Source organism: Zonotrichia leucophrys, chromosome 3 (assembly GCF_028769735.1).
Source record: "Zonotrichia leucophrys gambelii isolate GWCS_2022_RI chromosome 3, RI_Zleu_2.0, whole genome shotgun sequence".
Classification (NCBI taxonomy): domain Eukaryota; kingdom Metazoa; phylum Chordata; class Aves; order Passeriformes; family Passerellidae; genus Zonotrichia; species Zonotrichia leucophrys.
In genome coordinates this window covers 35,692,127-35,710,500 of record NC_088172.1, presented here as the reverse complement: position 1 = coordinate 35,710,500, position 18,374 = coordinate 35,692,127, and the positions used below count along the sequence as shown (strand labels likewise).

The following is an 18,374-nucleotide window of genomic DNA, read 5'->3' as shown; positions in this document are numbered from 1 at the left end:
ATAGAAATGTGAAACAAAAGCATGAGGTTTGGAATAGAGCAGATGTTGAAATACTGTGCTCATGAAGACGTAGGATGCTTTAGAGAGAAAAATGAAGATTTGTTTCATTTGAGCAGAAAGAATTTCAGCATTTGCTTAGTTTGTGAACTTGTCTTTGAAGCTATTTAATTTGTTGTTGAATAGAGAGATACGATGAGAAAACTCGTAGTGGGATTCAGTTTTCTTTCAAAGTTGGCACTTTGGAATTGGGTTTTAAGGATTGCCATTTTGTGTGTGCCTTCTGAACTGTGGGTTTGTGCCCCTGTAAGCATTAGAATTGGCAAAGCTGATGAATAATGTGCACTGCTACAGTCTTGCTTGATTCCAAACAACCCAACAAACTAAACAAGCAAAATCAAACTGAAGTGAAGAAATAGGCTGTATTTTGTGGGAGTGACAGTGCTGATAATTGTTTTTCAAATTACAGGTGTGTTCAAAAGCAAGAAAACACGAAAAGTCGCTGTGGAGCAGTCAAAGCCCACAAGTTTGGAGCAGGTTCCAGAGGAACCTTCAGATCCTGTACCCTCTGTGGTTGTTGACCATGACAGACTAAAGGTAACAGAACTGAAAAAATGAATTGAACTATTAACAGACTCCATTGAAAAAGCTTCCTTTCTGTGTTCTGAAGCAACATTTCCTTTAGTTTTGACTGCAAACAAGTATTATGATCAGAGTGGCTTCTGGAAATGATTTGTCAATCAGTGTTTTTTGGATGAAAGGTTAATAAAACTACTGAATCCTTACTGTCCCATCATTACTACCCTTATAATCCAGTAATGACACTGGATTCCTAGCAGTCCACTCTTTTAATTGCCCATTTTTGCAGGTACTCACATGTGTTTATTGGCCGTCCAAGGTACCAAGAAACTGCTGGGTGCCTGGTAATTGGGAGTTAATACCATCTTTTCCTGTGTGTACCAAGGTATACTTGGTGGAGAAAATTCAGTGGATTGGAAAGCAAATGGAAATTTGTGTGGATGTTTTGGCATTATAAACTGCTAGTTAATTTTCTTCCAGTTTTTTTTAAGCTTCAAGTTTTTTTTCAGTTAAAGTTACAAAAAAATTTGCTGTCTTCTGTTGTAAAAAGTAGCTTGACCTACTGTGACCTATGAAATTTAGATCCCATTTTCTGTGGAATACAGATGATGATCTCTTCAGAAACCACAGAATTGTTATGACAGGAGAAAAAATAATCTTAAATGTCACTCTTTGCTACTATGTAAAATACTTTCACCTTTGTTATGAGAAATTTTGCATATGTTGTGTCCTCCTTCTCTTTTGTTGTTCTGTTTAACAACATTTGTGGAAGACCAAATGTTTTTCTGTGGTGGTACTTTTTTTCCCTGCCAGTATAAGTGCTTAAAAATGTCTACGTACGTTGACCATCAAAGCAGTTTTTAGGGTTTGCTTTGTTACGATGACCAACCAAGATGAAATAGGATGCATTAGCATTCCATAAGACCAAACATGGCCCCAGCTGTACCGAGTAAAAGAATCTTAAGACAGGAAGAAAAGTGGGTATAAGCAGAGAAGTGAAAGGAGGCATCAAGTCCTTTTTGTATAAACATGGAAGCAGTGGCCTTGCTGATACCCAGGTGTGGTTCATTTCATTTGTACGTATCCCTTCAAAGGAGGGCTTCAGAAACACATTGCATTTCTTAATTGTCCTTAAAAAAAAATTAAAGAATTATTCTAGAAACCCTCTTAACTTCGCCTTTTATTGTTCCAACAGAAACTGCTTGATTTGGTGGTTAAGAAAAGTGACAACCTGACTGTTGACCAACTTGAGAGATTGTATTCACTCCTCAGTCAATGCATCTACAGACATCGTAGAGACTATGACAAATCACAACTTATAGAGGTAATGTTGTACAGCTTCTTTTATTCTTTATCTGAATATTGTGAGATAGGCTTTTCAGAAACTGTTAATCTGTCAATTTATTGTTCTACTAGCAGGCAAAAGCCTTTAATAGACTTTGAAGAAGGTATCTATAAAAAGGAAAAAGCTTAGTGTGGTAACTTAGAAACTGGCAGTTGTTTCTAAGAACACTTTCTGCAGAAGAGGATTAAGAATTTACCTAGAAGGAGAGGAAAAAGAGGAGAGGATACAGCAGCATGAAAAGCACATGCTAGCAGAGTAAAATTGAGTGGAAGCAGTTTCCATGTTTGTGGCATGACTAACAATGGATGTAAAGTGGTGATTTCATAGGTACCCTGACCTGGCATTGCTGCTGCTGCTGCTGCCCTTAATTGTGTTGGTGTAACTACGCCAAAACCAATTTACCCCCCTCTGCTCCATGCAGTTGCAGATTCTGACTTTCATACAGGACCTTAGAAGTGTGAACACTCTGTTGATCAGTAAGTGCAGCCTTAGGAAGGTCAGTGCAGCATGGTGGAAGCCAGGTGTCTGCCTTGCCATCATCCTTTGTGACTGAAGTGTTTGCCCTCCAAGGCCTCCTGTACATCAGCAGCAAATTGGTCATTTCAGCATTGGCACAGGCTGGTGCCAGCTCTGGGTGTGCATTCCCTCCATCACCACTGTTGTAACTGCAGAGGGGTTTGGATTAGCTTGCTGATTCAACTGATAACCAGCCCTGCTGAGAAAAGGACAACAATTGGTACTTTCCAGTTGGATCACTGAGCGCTGAATATTTTTCTCCATGAATAATTTACAACAAAACCTGGAAAAGCCATAGTGGGGGCTTTTGTAGAGTTCCTACAGAATACTTTTCAATCTGTTTTCATGCTATTCCCTGCCATCTTCACCTAAAAATGTGTTGAAAGTCTGAGCAAGATGTTAGGTAGATTAAAAAGGCATTTGTCCAGCAGGAGTGTGTAGAGACCAATCTTTACTTAGATTATCCAAACTGCAGACTTGTGATTACAGCTGGGTCACCAACTGCAGAAGTGTGCAGTAAGACTTGAACTCATGCATTGTGCCACTGCAGTGCTTTCCTAATATATACTGAGCACATTAATTATATAAGTGACCCTAATAAGCCTTGATTTTTCTCATGGACTGTCATTGTAGAGGGCTTTTCTGCATTAATGCTTCTCTAATTAGTTCCCTCTTTTATCATATTTTGCTAGCAGATAGCAGCTAATAAACAGAAGTGTCTGTTTTCATATATTTATTTGTTCAGATTAAAAAAAGTATCACAGTAAGTATTATTACATAAAGTAACTATATTCCTGTCTCTGTATTTATGAATAGTTAATGGTCTGTGTCTCTTGCAGGAGATGGAAAGAACAGTTCATGTGTTTGAAACATTCCTGTGAACTCGTCAAGATGGGTGGGTTTATCCTCTCAAACTGCTCATGGGAGAGCAGTCCTCTGAGCCATTCAGTTTCCATTTGCACCAAGTATGTGCAGAGCCTTGGTCTTAAGTGCTCTCTCTTTTTGTTTCTGTTGAATTTGGTGCTATTGTCTCAGGTACCTGAAACCAACCAGCCTACAAGAACCAAACGGAACTTCATATAGTTGTATCTGATATAAATAAAGAATACAATGCCACAGCTTGGAGATTTTTGGTGCTACAGAAACTGTTCTCATTCCTGCTCTTGTTCACTCTACATGCATTATCTATGGGGAAACTTCAGGCAAAGTGAAGACCAACACATACAAGAGGACTGGAAAGAGCAGATCTAAGTTGAATATTTTTAAACAGGCAACCTTTTTTATTTTTTTTTTCCAATTTTTCTCTTCTCTGGGGTTATGGACAAAAAAAATCTGTCCTAAAGAAGGCAGTGATGCATTGTGGTAGGAATCTTGAGTAACTGGATGTACAGTAATTTGAAGATGAGGCTCTCTAGAACTGCCTTTAATGTGCCTTTTAGTCAATTGAGAAAGATAAGGCTAAGCAATTTGTTTGGATTATAGCAAATGGCAATGTTAGAAAGCTGTCTGCAGAATGAAGATCTCCAAAAGGATGAATTGTATTCTCTTCATTGGATGGCAGCCAGTATTATGGTTCTATAATGCCTGTCTTACTCTACAGAACTAAACTAAGACACACTGAAAAAGCCACATACTTTACCAAAATGGTGAAATTCCTTTTTCATTGGTATATATTTTGTTTTAGAAACAAGTTACACAGTGAAACTCTTCTGTGTTGCTAAAAATGAAGCATTTTCCCACCGTGTCCTTGTTTTCCAGTGCGAGTTCTCTGAGGAAAGCAAGGTTGATACTGGCAGGTTTTGTTGGGAAGGTCTGTGTTTGTAATATAGCTTGGACTGTGCAATGCAGGCAAGAAGACACTATAGTTGGTCAAAGTCCTGGAGCCCAACCTCAGCTGAAAATAAAAACTTCTCTTAGGTTTCACGAGTTGTTCTGTGCAAAGCATTGTTACTGTGGGGAGGATTGGAAGAGAGCCTTTTGAATCCACCTTTGCTAAGAGTTCTCTGGGTCTGAATTGTGTGGTTCAACACCTTTCCTTTCTGGCAGCTGGAGAGAGCAGTCTAGGCAGTTTTTATGTTTTATCACATGTAGAACATTACCTGGGCTGGTTTATTTCACTCCCACATGGAAGTGTTCTAGAGCAGTTGGCTGCTGTTCCCATCCTGAACCGTTCATCGTGGCTGTCCCTACGTAGCTGCAGAAGTGTCTGTGCAGAAATATGCAACGCAGTGTGGTTAGTTTTTAATAGACAAAACAGACTACTGCAGAGATCCTGAGCTACCTCAGCTTTTTGTATTTTAGTTACCAACAGTGTTTATGGAGGACTGTAATCACGCTGCTCCCTGTACAAAGCCAGGCTTAGGGACTCGTCTCCAGCCTCATCCCAGGGTAGTGCTGCAGAGAGAGAAAACATGGGCCTTGGGCTACTGCAGTAATCCAAAGTGCTTTGTCCGTTGTGGTTAAACATCAGCCTATCTTAGAGTTTTTTCACCCCTGAATGCCACTGTTTTTCTTCATAGGTAATAGCAGGAAAAGGTTTTAAGCATTCATGTACATCTAGTTACACCGAAATGCAACCCATGCAGAAACACTGTATTTTTTAGGTGGGAAAGTGCGATTAAAAACAACAAAAACAAGCAGAAAACACATTTTAAATGAGATTCTTTGATCTCAGATTTGATTATGGGATTTTTTTCCATGTTTCATTTAGTATTTATTAGCATCATACCTGTTTGAGATATTTATGTGTCTGGTACATTAACAGCATTTTGTATTTTGATGGAAATTGTTACAAACTTTAAGATTTGATTAAATGAAATGTAGCAGATTTTTTGTAGCAAGTTTCTGATAAAAGGGTTTTTTGCAAGTCTCAGGTTCTTGCTGCAGAATTTTTTAAAAATATTTATTCCAGTTTCACTTACTCAAAGAAGTTTTTGTTCAAGTAACAGCAGCACTTGTGGAAGATAAAACTGCATTCATTTTTAAGAAGATAAATTTATATAAACTAAAACAGTTGAGAATTTTAGTCACCAGTGAGTGTAAAAAGCAAGTTTAAGCTAATGCCTAGCATTAAAAAAGGTTCTAAAAGGTCAGGTTTCTAAAGGAAAATTTTTACTGTCAGTTGTTGATTGGGAAAAATCATTAAGAGGCAACTTTACTGATTGAGGAGCTGCCATGTTGTTTTAGAGAAACGTAGCTAATATCAGATGTTCTAGTGGACAGCTTACCTAAAATGATATACTCGCCTTCTTAGCCCAAATAACCACACTTCAGTTTTTGTTTTCCTTTACAGATGTCTGGTGGTTATAGAGTTAAAACAGCTGTTAATCTATCCATGTGGTCTAAACTTGTTTACTCTTTGTATGTTTTTAATTTTTTTTGCCACATAGCACTGGCAAGAGTTTGTACAAATTGACCTCTCTTCCTTGTTTCTTGTTGTGAAAATTGCAAATAAACTCCTGTGTGAGTCCTTGTCCTGGACTCTGTGGAATGTGGCCAGCCAGGAGGAGGAGGAGGAGGTTTCCCTGGGGGCTGGGGGGGCTGTTTTGGAGTGATAGAGTTGCTCTTGGGTGATGACTCTGGAGTTAATTGTATTTGCAAGCTTGAATCTCACCTGTGATTATTTTGTTTTGTTTTGTTTTGTGTCCTCTGTATTGTTACTTGATTTCCTCATATGCCAATGTATTTATAGGATTACTGGGTTTTGTAATATCTTGTCTTCCTTTTTTTTTTTTTTTAATTAAGTTGGTGAGTCAGCGCTGGTTTTACCTTCAGTCTCGTGAATGGCAGGTCCTGCAGCTGATAGTCTTTTTTTTTGTTTTTGTTTTATTTTGTAATCACACCATAAGCTTGAATTTGGGCTTGTACTTGCATCTTTTGTATCTTGTACATTGGGTTATTTAGACATTGGGATGTCCTGTTCGGTTTCATTAACGTGTGTCTACTTTGTGGATTAAGTAGACTTCCTTCATCAACTATGGTATATTTTGGATTCTATAGTTTTATTCAGAATTGTGTTTAAATTGATGTTTTGCATTTTGACTTCATTTTACGTTAGTTTGAAGTAAGTTATTTAATTTTTTTGAACTTCTGGAAATTTTGAACATTTTACTGTAATTTGTAATATAACTGCTGTGAAATACTTGAATAAAGATGACAAGAAAACACAGCTTTAGCTCCTTCAAAAATGTATTTAAAAGAAATGGCTGGAAGCAGTCTTTTCCTTACTAGACCTCCTTGGTTTTGCAGTTCAGATGTGACACTTTGGGATCTTGCTGTTCAATTATTTTGAGCAGTTTGGTCCAACTTCTGCTTTCAGTGCTTGTCCATTAGAGAAATTACTTCTAATTAGAGGTTTTTTTTAAAGGAAAGAGTATTTCCTTTCTATTTATTATATTTAGTGAAGTTGTTCTTACAGCTTTGGCTTGTTTGTCTTTGGTTTTTGATAGATGAACTCTTGAGGTATAGGACATGGAACACCCCTGGACATTTCCCTCTTTTCCTTTCTTGTACCTTAAACTGTTTGAGCTCCTGGGCAAAAGAGTAGATGAGGAATTGGGTAGTAGTAACTTCATGTCTGACTCCAGTTCCACTTTTACATGCAGCTTTGAAAGCACAATTAGATATGAAATTCAATACCTGTTGTATAATAGTGATTGGTGAGAGCCTGGGCTCAGCATGGGCTGCTGTGTTTTCACCTCGCAGGCTCCGGCACCAGCTTGGGTTTGCAGTGTGAATAAAGGAAGTGTGAGGTCTTGTGTCTCTCTTTGTCTTCCAGGGGCGGGAATGGCCAGCTAACAGGGAAGAGATTCAGGTCTCATTTCTGGCAGTGGCTGGAAAAATAACCAGTGGAAAGAGACAAAATATTTGGGAACTCACAAAAGGATTCTTGTAAAGATACTTAGTGAATTTGGAGTGGTACTTCAAAAGCATGATTTAGTAAGAAATAGTTAGGGTGGGTGTTCCTCAGGCCTTTGTAGATGCTTGTGCAACACTCATATTTGTCAAGTGTTCACTGCTTAATGCTGCTTCCTTCTGCTGTTGATTTCTGCCTTGAATGTAGTTTTGAAATCCAATTTCCCATATTTCCTTAAATCTGCAGTTCTGCACATTCTCTGTTTCCTCCTTAAGCTCTTCAGGTAATTTATTTAAATAAATTAAAAATGAGATTATTTTCTTCTGTATCTTGGGTAGGATTTGGACTTGTAATGTATGGGGTTTTAAGCCAGCACTGCATGTGAATAAATTCTGCAAGGTAAATCAGTAAACTTACGAACTGATTAATGAAGCCAAACACTTCATTTTTTTTCCCTCCTCCTTTTATGCTTCACTTGTGGTCATGTAACTATTATGTAAAAATGAGGGATTATAAACTTTAACACTAATTAATTCAGTCTCATTCCATTTCTAGGTGAGTTATTTTTTTTCCAGTGTGATAATTTGCATAGGAAGTATATTTTAGTTGAACCCACTGCCAGTAGATTGTTGTGACTACTGTGAAATTCCATTTATTTTAGAATTGCACTTGAGTTACGCTATGCTAAGCCTTACTTATATATGAGGAAAAATCCTTTCCCTTTAAAAGTATGATAAGCAGCTGAGATTTGAAATGGATTCATCACTTCTGGTGGAATGTTAGTGTGAACCTGGCCCTTTGCACTGTGATTGGCTGGACTGGAATGCTGATGTGCAGTAACGCTGCTTTCAAGGCTGAGGTGCAGAAGGTGATGTGGAGTTGGGTTCAGAGGCTCCTCACATCCAGTGACAGAGGTGGGGCAGGGGCTGTTCATGCTCCACGTTTGGGGTGTCAGTGATGCAGCCCCCAGGATGTGTTTGTTGGCCAGCAGATGAAGTGGGGTTGGTTCTGCTGTGCTGGACTCCTCTGGTTCGCTGGGTTTGCTTCTGTCCTCCAGCAGTCTGGATTTTGGCAGAGTGTGTGTGAGAAATGTGCAGGTCCCTCAGCCTGGATGGCTCTGGGAGTGCTCACACCATTTTGTCATCCTGGTTTTGTTGTGGACATGAGAAAACCCTTTTGCATCAGTGTAAAATCTGATTTGTGCCATAGTCCAGAGATGCTCAACTGTGTCTACAGGAAAGTAGGAGTTTGTGGGAGGTGACCTGTCCTCTTTGGGACTCTGCCTTGGGAGAAAGGAAAGACTTAAGGTCAAGTTTCAAAAGGACTCCCTTTGAAGTGTTTATTCATCAAAGGGAGTGAAAGAATATAGAGGATTGATTCATCCTAGAAAATACATTAAATTTGGACTCAATTAGTTTTCTAAGAAGGAATCTTTCTGCTGTAGAAGGAAAAGAAAATTATGTTTTAGCTAAGAACCTGTTTTTGAAAACCCCAGCTACAGATTTGTTGTAAAGATCTGGCATTCTCCTGCTGACTTTGTTACACCTTACAGAATCACTTCTGTGTGTAGAGGCTGCCTGGAAGAACGGTGATACCTGATTTGTGATAGGAAAGGAAAATTGCTAATATGTTTTAGGTTTCTAATGAACATAATTCCAACATAAGTTTTGAAGTGATGCCCACTGTATTCTCTGTGACATTACAGAAGGTTTAGTGTGAGAAAGGAAATGTAACATGGATAGTGGCATGTTGAATGTGGCTACATCAGTTTAATGGTAAATGACTGTGTCCTATAGACATTTGAAGTATCATAAATAAAAGCATGTAAGACTACATTTTCATAAAGCATTGGAGATTTAACTGGTATAAAATTAATGTTTCACCTTTATACTGGGGCTAGGCTGCTTCAGAGTCTTGCTCTAAGATCCAAAGCTTGTCCAGCAGGAAAAAAAGCTTTTTTTAAAAAGCTTCCTTTTCACAAGATTCAGAGGACAGCCACGAAAGCACAAGCTGAGCATAAATTTTGCACTGTTAATCTTGTCAATGCATGAGAATAAATTGTGGAAATGGAAATGAGCTGACATCTAATGATGATTTAAATGTTCAGCAATTTGTTAACAAAAATTTGGGTTTGTTCACAGGGAATAATGCCAGCAGAAAACACTGGTTTGTGGAATCGGATGCTGTGGCACGTATGATTTAATCTCCTGCATGCCCAGGGCCTGCTGACACCTGAATGGCTTAACAGTGTTTTGGGGAAGGCATTTAGTCTGCAGAGTACATCTGCCCTGCTCTCTGAACTTTCATGGAGTAGTTAAAACTCGTGGGTAGAACCATGTGCCTCATTCCTCGTTTGTTTTGGCCCAGTTTCACCTTCCTGGCTCTGCTTCTTGTCGTCTCTTGGTGTTTTAGACTGTTCATGCCTGTTTCTCCCTCCCATGAAGACACTAATGCACTGTGATCAAGTAGCCTCTCCATCTTCTTTTTGCTGAAAAACAAGGTTTTTATGGCTCTCACTGCATTTTTCCAGCCTTTAAGTCAATTTTGTGGCTTTATTCTGCAGAAGGTCAATTTTTCAACATCTTCTAAAACATTTGTTCACAGAAGAAATTGATGTGATATTCCAGCATAGGTCCCACCAGTGCCATTTATAGAGGGAAAAATCACTGATTCCTATTCCCTGTCCCCCTTTTTGCACATCTAAAGATCAATTTAGGCCTTTTATACCATGAAATTGGGCTGTGTACACTTGTTGTTTGACTCTTCTCAGACTTGCAGCTTTTCATGATGCAGTTCTCATCCTGAATGTCAGTGTTCCCCATTCCCACCTCTCTGAGGTCCTGCTTAGCTTTATGAAAAGAAGTTTTATGGGCCCCAGGCAGCCAGAGGAGCCAGCACCATATGTATGACTTGTTCAGGCCTCATTATCTTTCCCTTGGCTAATTTCCTTTTCCACAGGTCTATGACTTGTGATTTATGTCAACGTTTTCTTTCAAGAACTTTGGGAGGATTCCCCCATTAGAAACACTCTGATAGTACCAAATTGAGAATTACTTGAGCAGATTGGATATTCCTCAATTAATCTGCCTTTTCTTAGCCCACTTAATATTTGCTGTCTGAATACTGTACCATGAGGAAGTTGAAGTGTTTTGTCACATGCTGTTGAAAATCTATTACCTTATCAATCAAATGTGTAATCCTGTCAGAGAATGAGATCAGCTTTGTGTGATACAACCAATTTTCTAGAAAATCATTGTATTTCTTCTTATCCATTTGATTCATGATCACTTTAGTTAGATATCATCTTTCCATTTTTACTTGGGCTTGATGTCAGGTGACTGCCCTGTAATTACCCGGTCATTCCCCTTGCCCTTTGATAACTGTCACATTATTGGCACTCTCTGAAATATCCCCATGTTATTAAAATGAATGTCAGCAGGGCAGAGACTTCTGGGCTTTCTGGAGATGGTTGAGTGTTAGGTTACCTCTGGAATTAAAAACCCCTTATCCAGTTGGGAAAGTCTCATGTTCTCTCCAGGTAGTGAGCAGTCTGCATGTATTGACCTCCATAGGGGATACCTATGAGCCATTCCCAAGCTGCCACATTTCCACTCTTAATTTTCCCCAGAAAGGCTATGTGTGGCTTTTTTATGATAGAATCAGAGAATGTTAGGGATTGGAAGGAACCTTTAAGGATCATCTAGTTCCAATCTCCTACCATGGGCAGGGACACCTCCCACTAGACCAGGTTGCTCAAGGCCTCATCAAACCTGCCTTTGAACAGTGCCAGCTGGGACATCCTGTGCCAATGTCTCACCACCCTCACAGGAAAGAATTTCTTCCCGATATCTAATCTAAATCTCCCTTCTTCCAACAGTTCCTGTCAAAGAGTGCCTCTCTAGATTCCCTCTAGGGAATCCCTTCAGTTAGTGGAATGTTGCTATGAGGTGATCTTGTAACCTTCTCCAGGCACAACAGCCTCAGCTTTCTCGACCTGAAATGTTCCAATACAGAAACAAGGAACTTGCAGAAAAGCTGGGCCTAAATTGAAATAGGTAAAATTGAAATTGATGTAACAAGTAATGGAGCACTGCATTCACTGGACACAAAAATATATAATAACTTACTAAAATATTATCTCTTTTAATGGAAATAGCTACTAAAATTCCAGTGGGTTTGGCAGTGTAGGCTTGCTTTGTGAGAGCTGATTATTGTTTCTGTGGTAGAAGGACAGTGATTCTGGTGGAGCATCAGGCTTAGGATACTCTTAAGAGCATTTGGTTTGTCCCCTTCCCTGTTCCATTCCCTGATCCTTATTTGGATGCTGTCCACCAGCACAGGGACATTGCATCAGAAATTAGAGACTGCTGCAGTTCCCAAGATGTGGAAGAGGGATTGGCTCATTTTTATCTGCAAGACCTACTTTTTATTAACATGTATTGTTTTTAATGAGGTGAGAAGCAGATGCTTCTTTAGGAATGTCACAAGTGACCTTAGGTAGGTGTCCACTCTTTAGCCACAAAAAAACAGGAAAAAGTCACTGATGCTGGACAACAGCAGAGGTTTGATATTGCATTTTGCCATTATGAATCTTGCTGTGCAAGATCTGGGGTATGTATGACTCCAAAGGAAGAAAGAACTCTGCTCAAAACCAGCAGATTATGAAATTAAAAGCAGGAAGCCTTTCCAACCTTCATTGTACAGCCCACCACTAATGAAAAATGCAGAAGCAGATATGGCTTGATGACATCACTGGAGCTTCCTTCTCCCAGGTAGTAACTGAGCCAAAACACTTAATTCTGTGTGTAAAGCTGCTGCCGACTGAAGTAGAATTTGTTTAGATAAAGGAAATTGGAATTTATTACTCTGTGAGAAATCTGCTGGCTAAACAGGACTTCCTGAAAGTAGTGTATGTTATCAAAAGAAAAAACGCTGGTGACCAGCAAAGGGAGAGTTGTTTTCACTGTAGTCTGCCACTCTGGTTTTTGTTTCCAGGCTTCCAGAGCTCAGCTGAGGAGCCCACAATGTCAGCTCTTGCTCTCATGAATCCTAACCTCAGTGAGTGTTTAATCATGCCTCAAACAGCTTGGCTTTTTGGAGGAAAAATGGTGTTTCTGCTCTGGTATTGCTGTCCAGCTCAGTGTAATGAGTGATGGGAACACCATGCCTGGGATGCATCTGCTTCCCTCCGGACCACTTTCTTTCTGGTCTTTTCTGCACTCTAAAGTTATCAACCCAGAACACTCACTGATGATGGGAACTTAGTGCTGCCTTCTGTACATGCAGGCGTCTCTACCTCAGCTGAGGGCACGCTTCAGCTCCTGTTTTTGAGCTGACTTCAAATGGGAAAGAAGGCATTAAGGGGTGAGCTTAAGGGTCTCACCCAATTTAAAAAGCTTGTATTAGCATGACAAGTTAAAAATGTCCAAGTAGATACAGAGTCAGTGTTTTCTTTCAGACCTGGCACAGGTTGCAGCCTGCCAAGCCCTGACTGCATGTGCTGTGTGTAGTTTTATTTGATATTGCATTACACCACATCATGTTTTTTCAGTGGGGACAGAGCAGCAGTGTGGTTCTGAGACCATACAGAGAAAAGCTTTGGGATCCGCTCCCTTTTTCCCAGACAAATCCTTCACGAGAAGCCGGGAGGGTGGTCGAGTACCTGGAGCCACTTGTGCCAGTTCCATCTCTGCTGGTTGAACAGATCTGTGCTGCTGGAGCCGGGCGGGAGCAGCTGCTCTCCTGGCTAATCCCTGCAGCTGCAGAGCGCGGGCTGGGCTGGCTTGCTTTGTCTGCCCCCTCTAAGGGCAAGCTGGAGTGTGCCCAGCGCTCCCAATTAGTGCTGCTCTTACACTGTGCTAAGCTCAGCCTTAACACCTACCTGCAGTTAATTAGAAGATGGGGCTGCTGAGGTTTTATTAGCACAGTGTGTTTGCTGCTGGATGAAACAACGGGAGAAGGAGGATGACTTGTGTAAATTGTCAGGGGTGGGTGATTACCTGAGCACAGTGAGCAGCCCCTTTGGAGATCACTCTCCTTCCCAGGTGGGCCAGGGGAGGGTCACACCAGCGGGCCAAAGAGGCTGTTGGGCCAGCCTGTCCCCCTGAACTTCTTAAAGCTTTTAAGAAGAAAAATCTCTGAGCAGATATGTGCATATGATTCATTTGGCATAAGCACTCAGCCAACTTCCCAGAAGGGTACTAAAATAATTTCCACATACAAGTAAAGTAAATAGTCTGTGTCTTGTTCATCCTACCAAGTATTATTGACTAGTGCTGAGTAAGAGATCCGTGCAGAGCCTCGATGAAAGGTTGGCAACTCACCCCACTTGGTCTGGATTATTGCAGCATGGTTTTGTAACATTGAATTGCAAGGCTTTTAGTAATCTTCACAGGCTGTTCAACCTCAGCCACTAAGCCTAAACTAAAATGTTTAAAAACTGCAGTTCACGCTCTTAAATACTCTGTAAGAACTGGAGACAATTTCAATAAATGTTAGGCTCTTTCTGTTAATGTGCAGAACAGAAATTAGCTACTCAGATCCGGCTGAAATGTTCCACTGTGGTGGTATTTGAGACTAGTTATATTTGGCTCATCTTTGTTCCAGATCCAGTTTTACAACTACCAGATGACACCCTAATGAAACATCAAAGAAGCCATGAACAGTTGCATGGAATTGCTCTCTGAACAATGCATCCAGTGAGGTACAGAGCTCCCACACTGGATATGAAGGAATTTTGACCATAGGGCAAATGCAGCTTTCATCTTTTAGACATTGCAGCAGCAGTGCAGCACAAATTTTTGCTTTCATTTAAAAAAATGAAGAAGCTGTTTATCAGGGGTTTTCTTCAAGATCGTTTCCTAAACTATCTTGAGGCCTTCTGTTCTTTACTTAATAGTACATTTGGGAAAATAGATGAACAAAAAACCAGTCCTTCTGAATAAAATCTAAAATTACTTCTAAGAGATGTTTTCTGAAATGAGAATGAAAGCACTTTGGAAGCTTCTGAGTGTTTAAGTATTAGCAATAAATTTTTGGATTTGCAAGAGAAACTAGATAGAATGAATACATTTTCATCCCTGGCTGGGTTGAAACATGAAGTCCCCATTAGTGCAGTGTTTTTCCTTGATCAATCATGACAAAATTAATCCAATCTGGATGCTGAATCTAGATCTATAAATATATTTATTATAATATAACAAGAACTTAACAGTAAACATAAACTATATACAATACCATTACAGATAACCCTGTTTTTAATATTATTCACAGAAATAGCCAGTTTTGTTCCAGTGTGAGAAATGAAGAAATAAGCTAAATTGAAAATGTCGAATGTGTTTCAGTCTTGTTGACAGGTAGCACCTCCTTTGGAGGTAGACACACACCAACACTAAAATTAGTCCTGCCCCAGGCAGTTAGAAACTTGTGCTCCAATCTTTAGGTTCACACTTGCACCCTGTTTGACATAAATACTTTAAATGACATACTAGTATATAATTTTGTTGTGCTTATTATTTTTCTTTTCTTTAAAGAATAAATAAAACAACTGCATAACAAAGGCTGGAACCTCACTGTCAAAATGAGAGGCTTGAGTCACCCTATAGCTTGACTCAGCTGACTCGAGCACATTTTCTTTAAATACTGCAAGATACAAATGTCTTTGTTTTTTTTTTAAATTTTATTTTATAAATGGTTATTAATAAAATAAGATGATTAGCTAAACATCTGCATTGATTTCCCCAAAGCTGTAGGCAGACCTCCCTTCATATAAAAAGGCTACTGTATTTGGTATGAAATTCAACTAGATATTGAATGCAAGATCTCACCCACACCCTGTACAGGACTCTCCTTGAATTACTGGTATGGCATTTGGGATTTGAGTCTGCAAAGGCAAGTATGGCAGCTTTTTTCCCTCCGCTTGGAAGGAAACCAGACAATCCTTAGCTTGGGGTTACTTTCTACTGCTGAATTTTCTTTCCCCTGTCCCCTCTATGTTACCCAGTCCATCTCCCATTTGTTCCTTTTATGTATAAATTTAAAAAGAATTTCCACATCACAATGCTCTCTGGATAGACAATATTTTAATATATATAAAAATATAACCCCTGTGCTGTGCATATACGTACAACTCTACATAGTAATAATCTGAAGTCTCTTACACTGGGCTTAAGTCTATGCATTTTTCTACCATGGGCTTTAAACTCAAGTGTTTAAAATCTGTAAATAAAAAGTATAAGGCTTCCACACCTAAGGAAGGAACTTGAAAAATAAAGTAAAATAAAAAACTTCTCAGCCTTTACATAAAAGATAGTGGCGTGTATCCCGACGTAAGGAATTTTGGTCGAGAGCCAAAACCGAGTGCGCAGCCACAGGAGGCATCTTCTGTGTTTGATGAGCACGTGGCAAACCCACACTATGCTGTGCATTTTACTGTGATTCCAGCCAGAAGTGAAGAGTGGGTTTATCAGGAGAATGCCTCTGGAATCCAAGCTGTTTCCATTTTGCACTGAGGGAATTCACTGCCAAGTGCATCAGCAGAAACCCAGAGGAAAAGGTTTAGAAGCCTCCCACCCGCCACTGTGGGCAGAGCCACATGTGCCCACACGAGAATCACCAGGAGCAGAAACTCATCCAGCCCAACAGACCTTTTGTTTTCATCACTTTACATGGAATTTATTACCAATGGCTATTCTTCTCCCTAGTCCCCACCTCACCCTGCTTTTGGGCTCTTCTCTAGAGAACTGAAATATTTGTTTGATCTGATGGAAGACTGACACCAACATAAGCCATCTGTCACACAGAATTTCTCTGTCATTGGTATTGAAAAGCATGTATTAGAAACAAATGTAGGAATCAAAGTGGTAAGGACACTTTGACCTTTCAAATAGACTGATGCCTAAAGTGTAATAGTAAAACTAATCTGCATGGTTATTTCAAGAATCAAGCTTGAGCTCTAAAGTAAAATGCAGATTATTTTTTTCCTCTCTTCCCCAGCTTAAAAAATATGAGAAATTCTATTGCACCTGGGTTGACCAAAAGCCGATGTCCAGAACAAGTGCCACTATAACATCTAGTGACACCCTTGCATTATTAAGTTACAATATCTTACATAGCACGGAGCTCTCTGCTCCTGGTTCACCAAAAGGTGAGGATGATTTTTCTACATTCAATGTAGACACTATTCAAGACTTTAGAGCAATATGTTCACTGGCTGGCTTTGCTGCTTTTGTTCCTTAACAGTATTCTTCTTGCCTGCTTTCAGCAGGTACAAACAGTTCTCCACCCAACTCCTGGGAACATCAGCCGCTCTGAATGTACTTCTTGATTGCTACGCAGCCGTGTCGGAAAACGGGGCAGGGCATATTTGGTAGAAGTGTCCACGTGTTTGTTTTAGGGTCATAGGCTTCCATGTTTCCCAGGGCAGGTCCTTCACTGCTGACAATCCCACCAGTAGCATAGATTTTTCCATCCAGAACCACAGCACTGTGTTTTTCAAAAAAAAGAAAAAAAGTTAGAGTTAGTTGCCTTACTGAGCAATTTCCTTTTTAGGCTTAAAACAAACCCAGTCTTTTATAACAATGGGTAAACAATGAATACACCTTTTGTTCTTATCTGTATAAAGAAAGCTGTGTGGGCATTTCTCTTCTCTCTCCTTTTCTCTCCCCAAAATTAATCCTTTTTGTGTTCCTGCCAGGTAGGTAACTGTTGTCTCTAATGTAAACAACAGATAAAATTCCAAGTAAGATCTTTCTCCAGCCCACACCTGGGATCTGCAGCAAAAGTGGCAGGGTGCTGTGTCCCTGTAATACTTTGCACATGCAAAACCAATCCAAACAATTTGGGGTTCCCACCACCTCAGCTGGAATAAAATCTTTCATCAAGTTACTTCTTTAATTGTTAATGAATGCTGCAAAATGGGGAGTAAAAATCTTCAAGTGTATTCTGTTTCTTCAGCCCCTTCCGTGGTTGTGTCCTGGCATGGGGTCCCGGAGATCCTGCTGGCTTTGTCCTTGTGCACCCCGGAGCTGTCCAAGGGAAAGTGAATCTGGAGCACACAGGTGTGGTGGCCAGGGCTGTGTGGCTGAGGGAATGAGAGGGCAGCTCTTTGTTGGCACCTAAAGAAGATAAAAGACCTTACTGCTTTCCTAAAGTGAAAGTGTTTGACTTCAGATACCTCATGTAAATTAGGAATAATGGGGCTGGACTAATCCCATGGTCCATAGGCTCCTGGTGAGAGGGAAGGTGCACAGGTGTGGAAGGTATTTGAAAGAAAAATTGTCCCTTGGTCTCATCTCTTCCTCTTCCTTCCATTTTGTGCCTTGGCCTCTTGAGCACACAGCAGGACACTGCTTTGGGCTGATGAAGATGGGGCTGGGCTCCCACGTGTGCATTTGGGAATGTCGGAGCATGGCAGAGGCCTCTGGGGGGGAAAAGCCAATGCAGGGCCTGCCGTGTGCTCCATGCTGCCTTCACACTGTGTGGGGGGAACCCAAAACTGAGACTGTCTGCTTTTCATCTGCCAGGAAGCCCAAATTTGCCTTCCAAGTTGATTTAAAGGTGTTGTTAATCTGGATGGGGTTGGCAGTGGTTTTTCTGGTCTGTTTGGAGAGCAGCTGGTGAATGATTATGTTGGGAAGGAAAAGGGAGGCTCTCAGAGTATGTACCTGGCAAAGGATAGCAGGGAGAACAAGAGGGGGAGAAGAGAAACTAATTGCAACCAAGAAGGTGGCCTAGACCTAACAAGGCAGAAAAGCTTAGTGAACTTCTATTCTTGGTAAAAACAAAGTAACTTTGTCTGGCTAATTTTGACGTACTGGGAAAAGATAAAAAGCGATAAAGGCAAAAGCCAGAGAGTGCTGGAAGACACAGGATGAACTGAGACTAAAATGGCACCGACAATGCCACGTGCTTCTGAAGAACACAAGACTCTGATGTCCTTGTGGAGAAGCAGAGCCTGAGGTTAAAAATAAACTCACAATGACAACAGTGAGGACTCAAATAAGCCTAGTCCCTGGGTACCGCCAGGAAATAGGAAATAATGAGAATCTTGTCAAAATAACTGTTAATCTGAAAGGAGGAGGA

At 40.3% G+C, this 18,374-nt stretch overlaps 2 protein-coding genes across 6 annotated transcripts in view; one reads left to right on the top strand and one right to left on the bottom strand.

Moving 5' to 3' along the window:
* ATAD2B (ATPase family AAA domain containing 2B) overlaps positions 1-5,910 on the top strand; it is a 73,402-nt gene extending 67,492 nt beyond the window's left edge. For all 3 annotated transcript variants that reach the window (XM_064707791.1, XM_064707792.1, XM_064707790.1), the window contains 3 exons: positions 467-594; positions 1,772-1,900; positions 3,277-5,910. In XM_064707791.1, the coding sequence (XP_064563861.1) occupies positions 467-594; positions 1,772-1,900; positions 3,277-3,318 (299 nt within the window). In that variant the 3' untranslated portion in view covers positions 3,319-5,910. The remainder of the gene's footprint in view (positions 1-466; positions 595-1,771; positions 1,901-3,276) is intronic.
* An 8,577-nt stretch (positions 5,911-14,487) lies between these two features.
* KLHL29 (kelch like family member 29) overlaps positions 14,488-18,374 on the bottom strand; it is a 388,164-nt gene continuing 384,277 nt past the window's right edge. For all 3 annotated transcript variants that reach the window (XM_064707789.1, XM_064707787.1, XM_064707788.1), the window contains one exon: positions 14,488-16,775. In XM_064707789.1, coding sequence (XP_064563859.1) covers positions 16,592-16,775 — 184 coding nt within the window. In that variant the 3' untranslated portion in view covers positions 14,488-16,591. The remainder of the gene's footprint in view (positions 16,776-18,374) is intronic.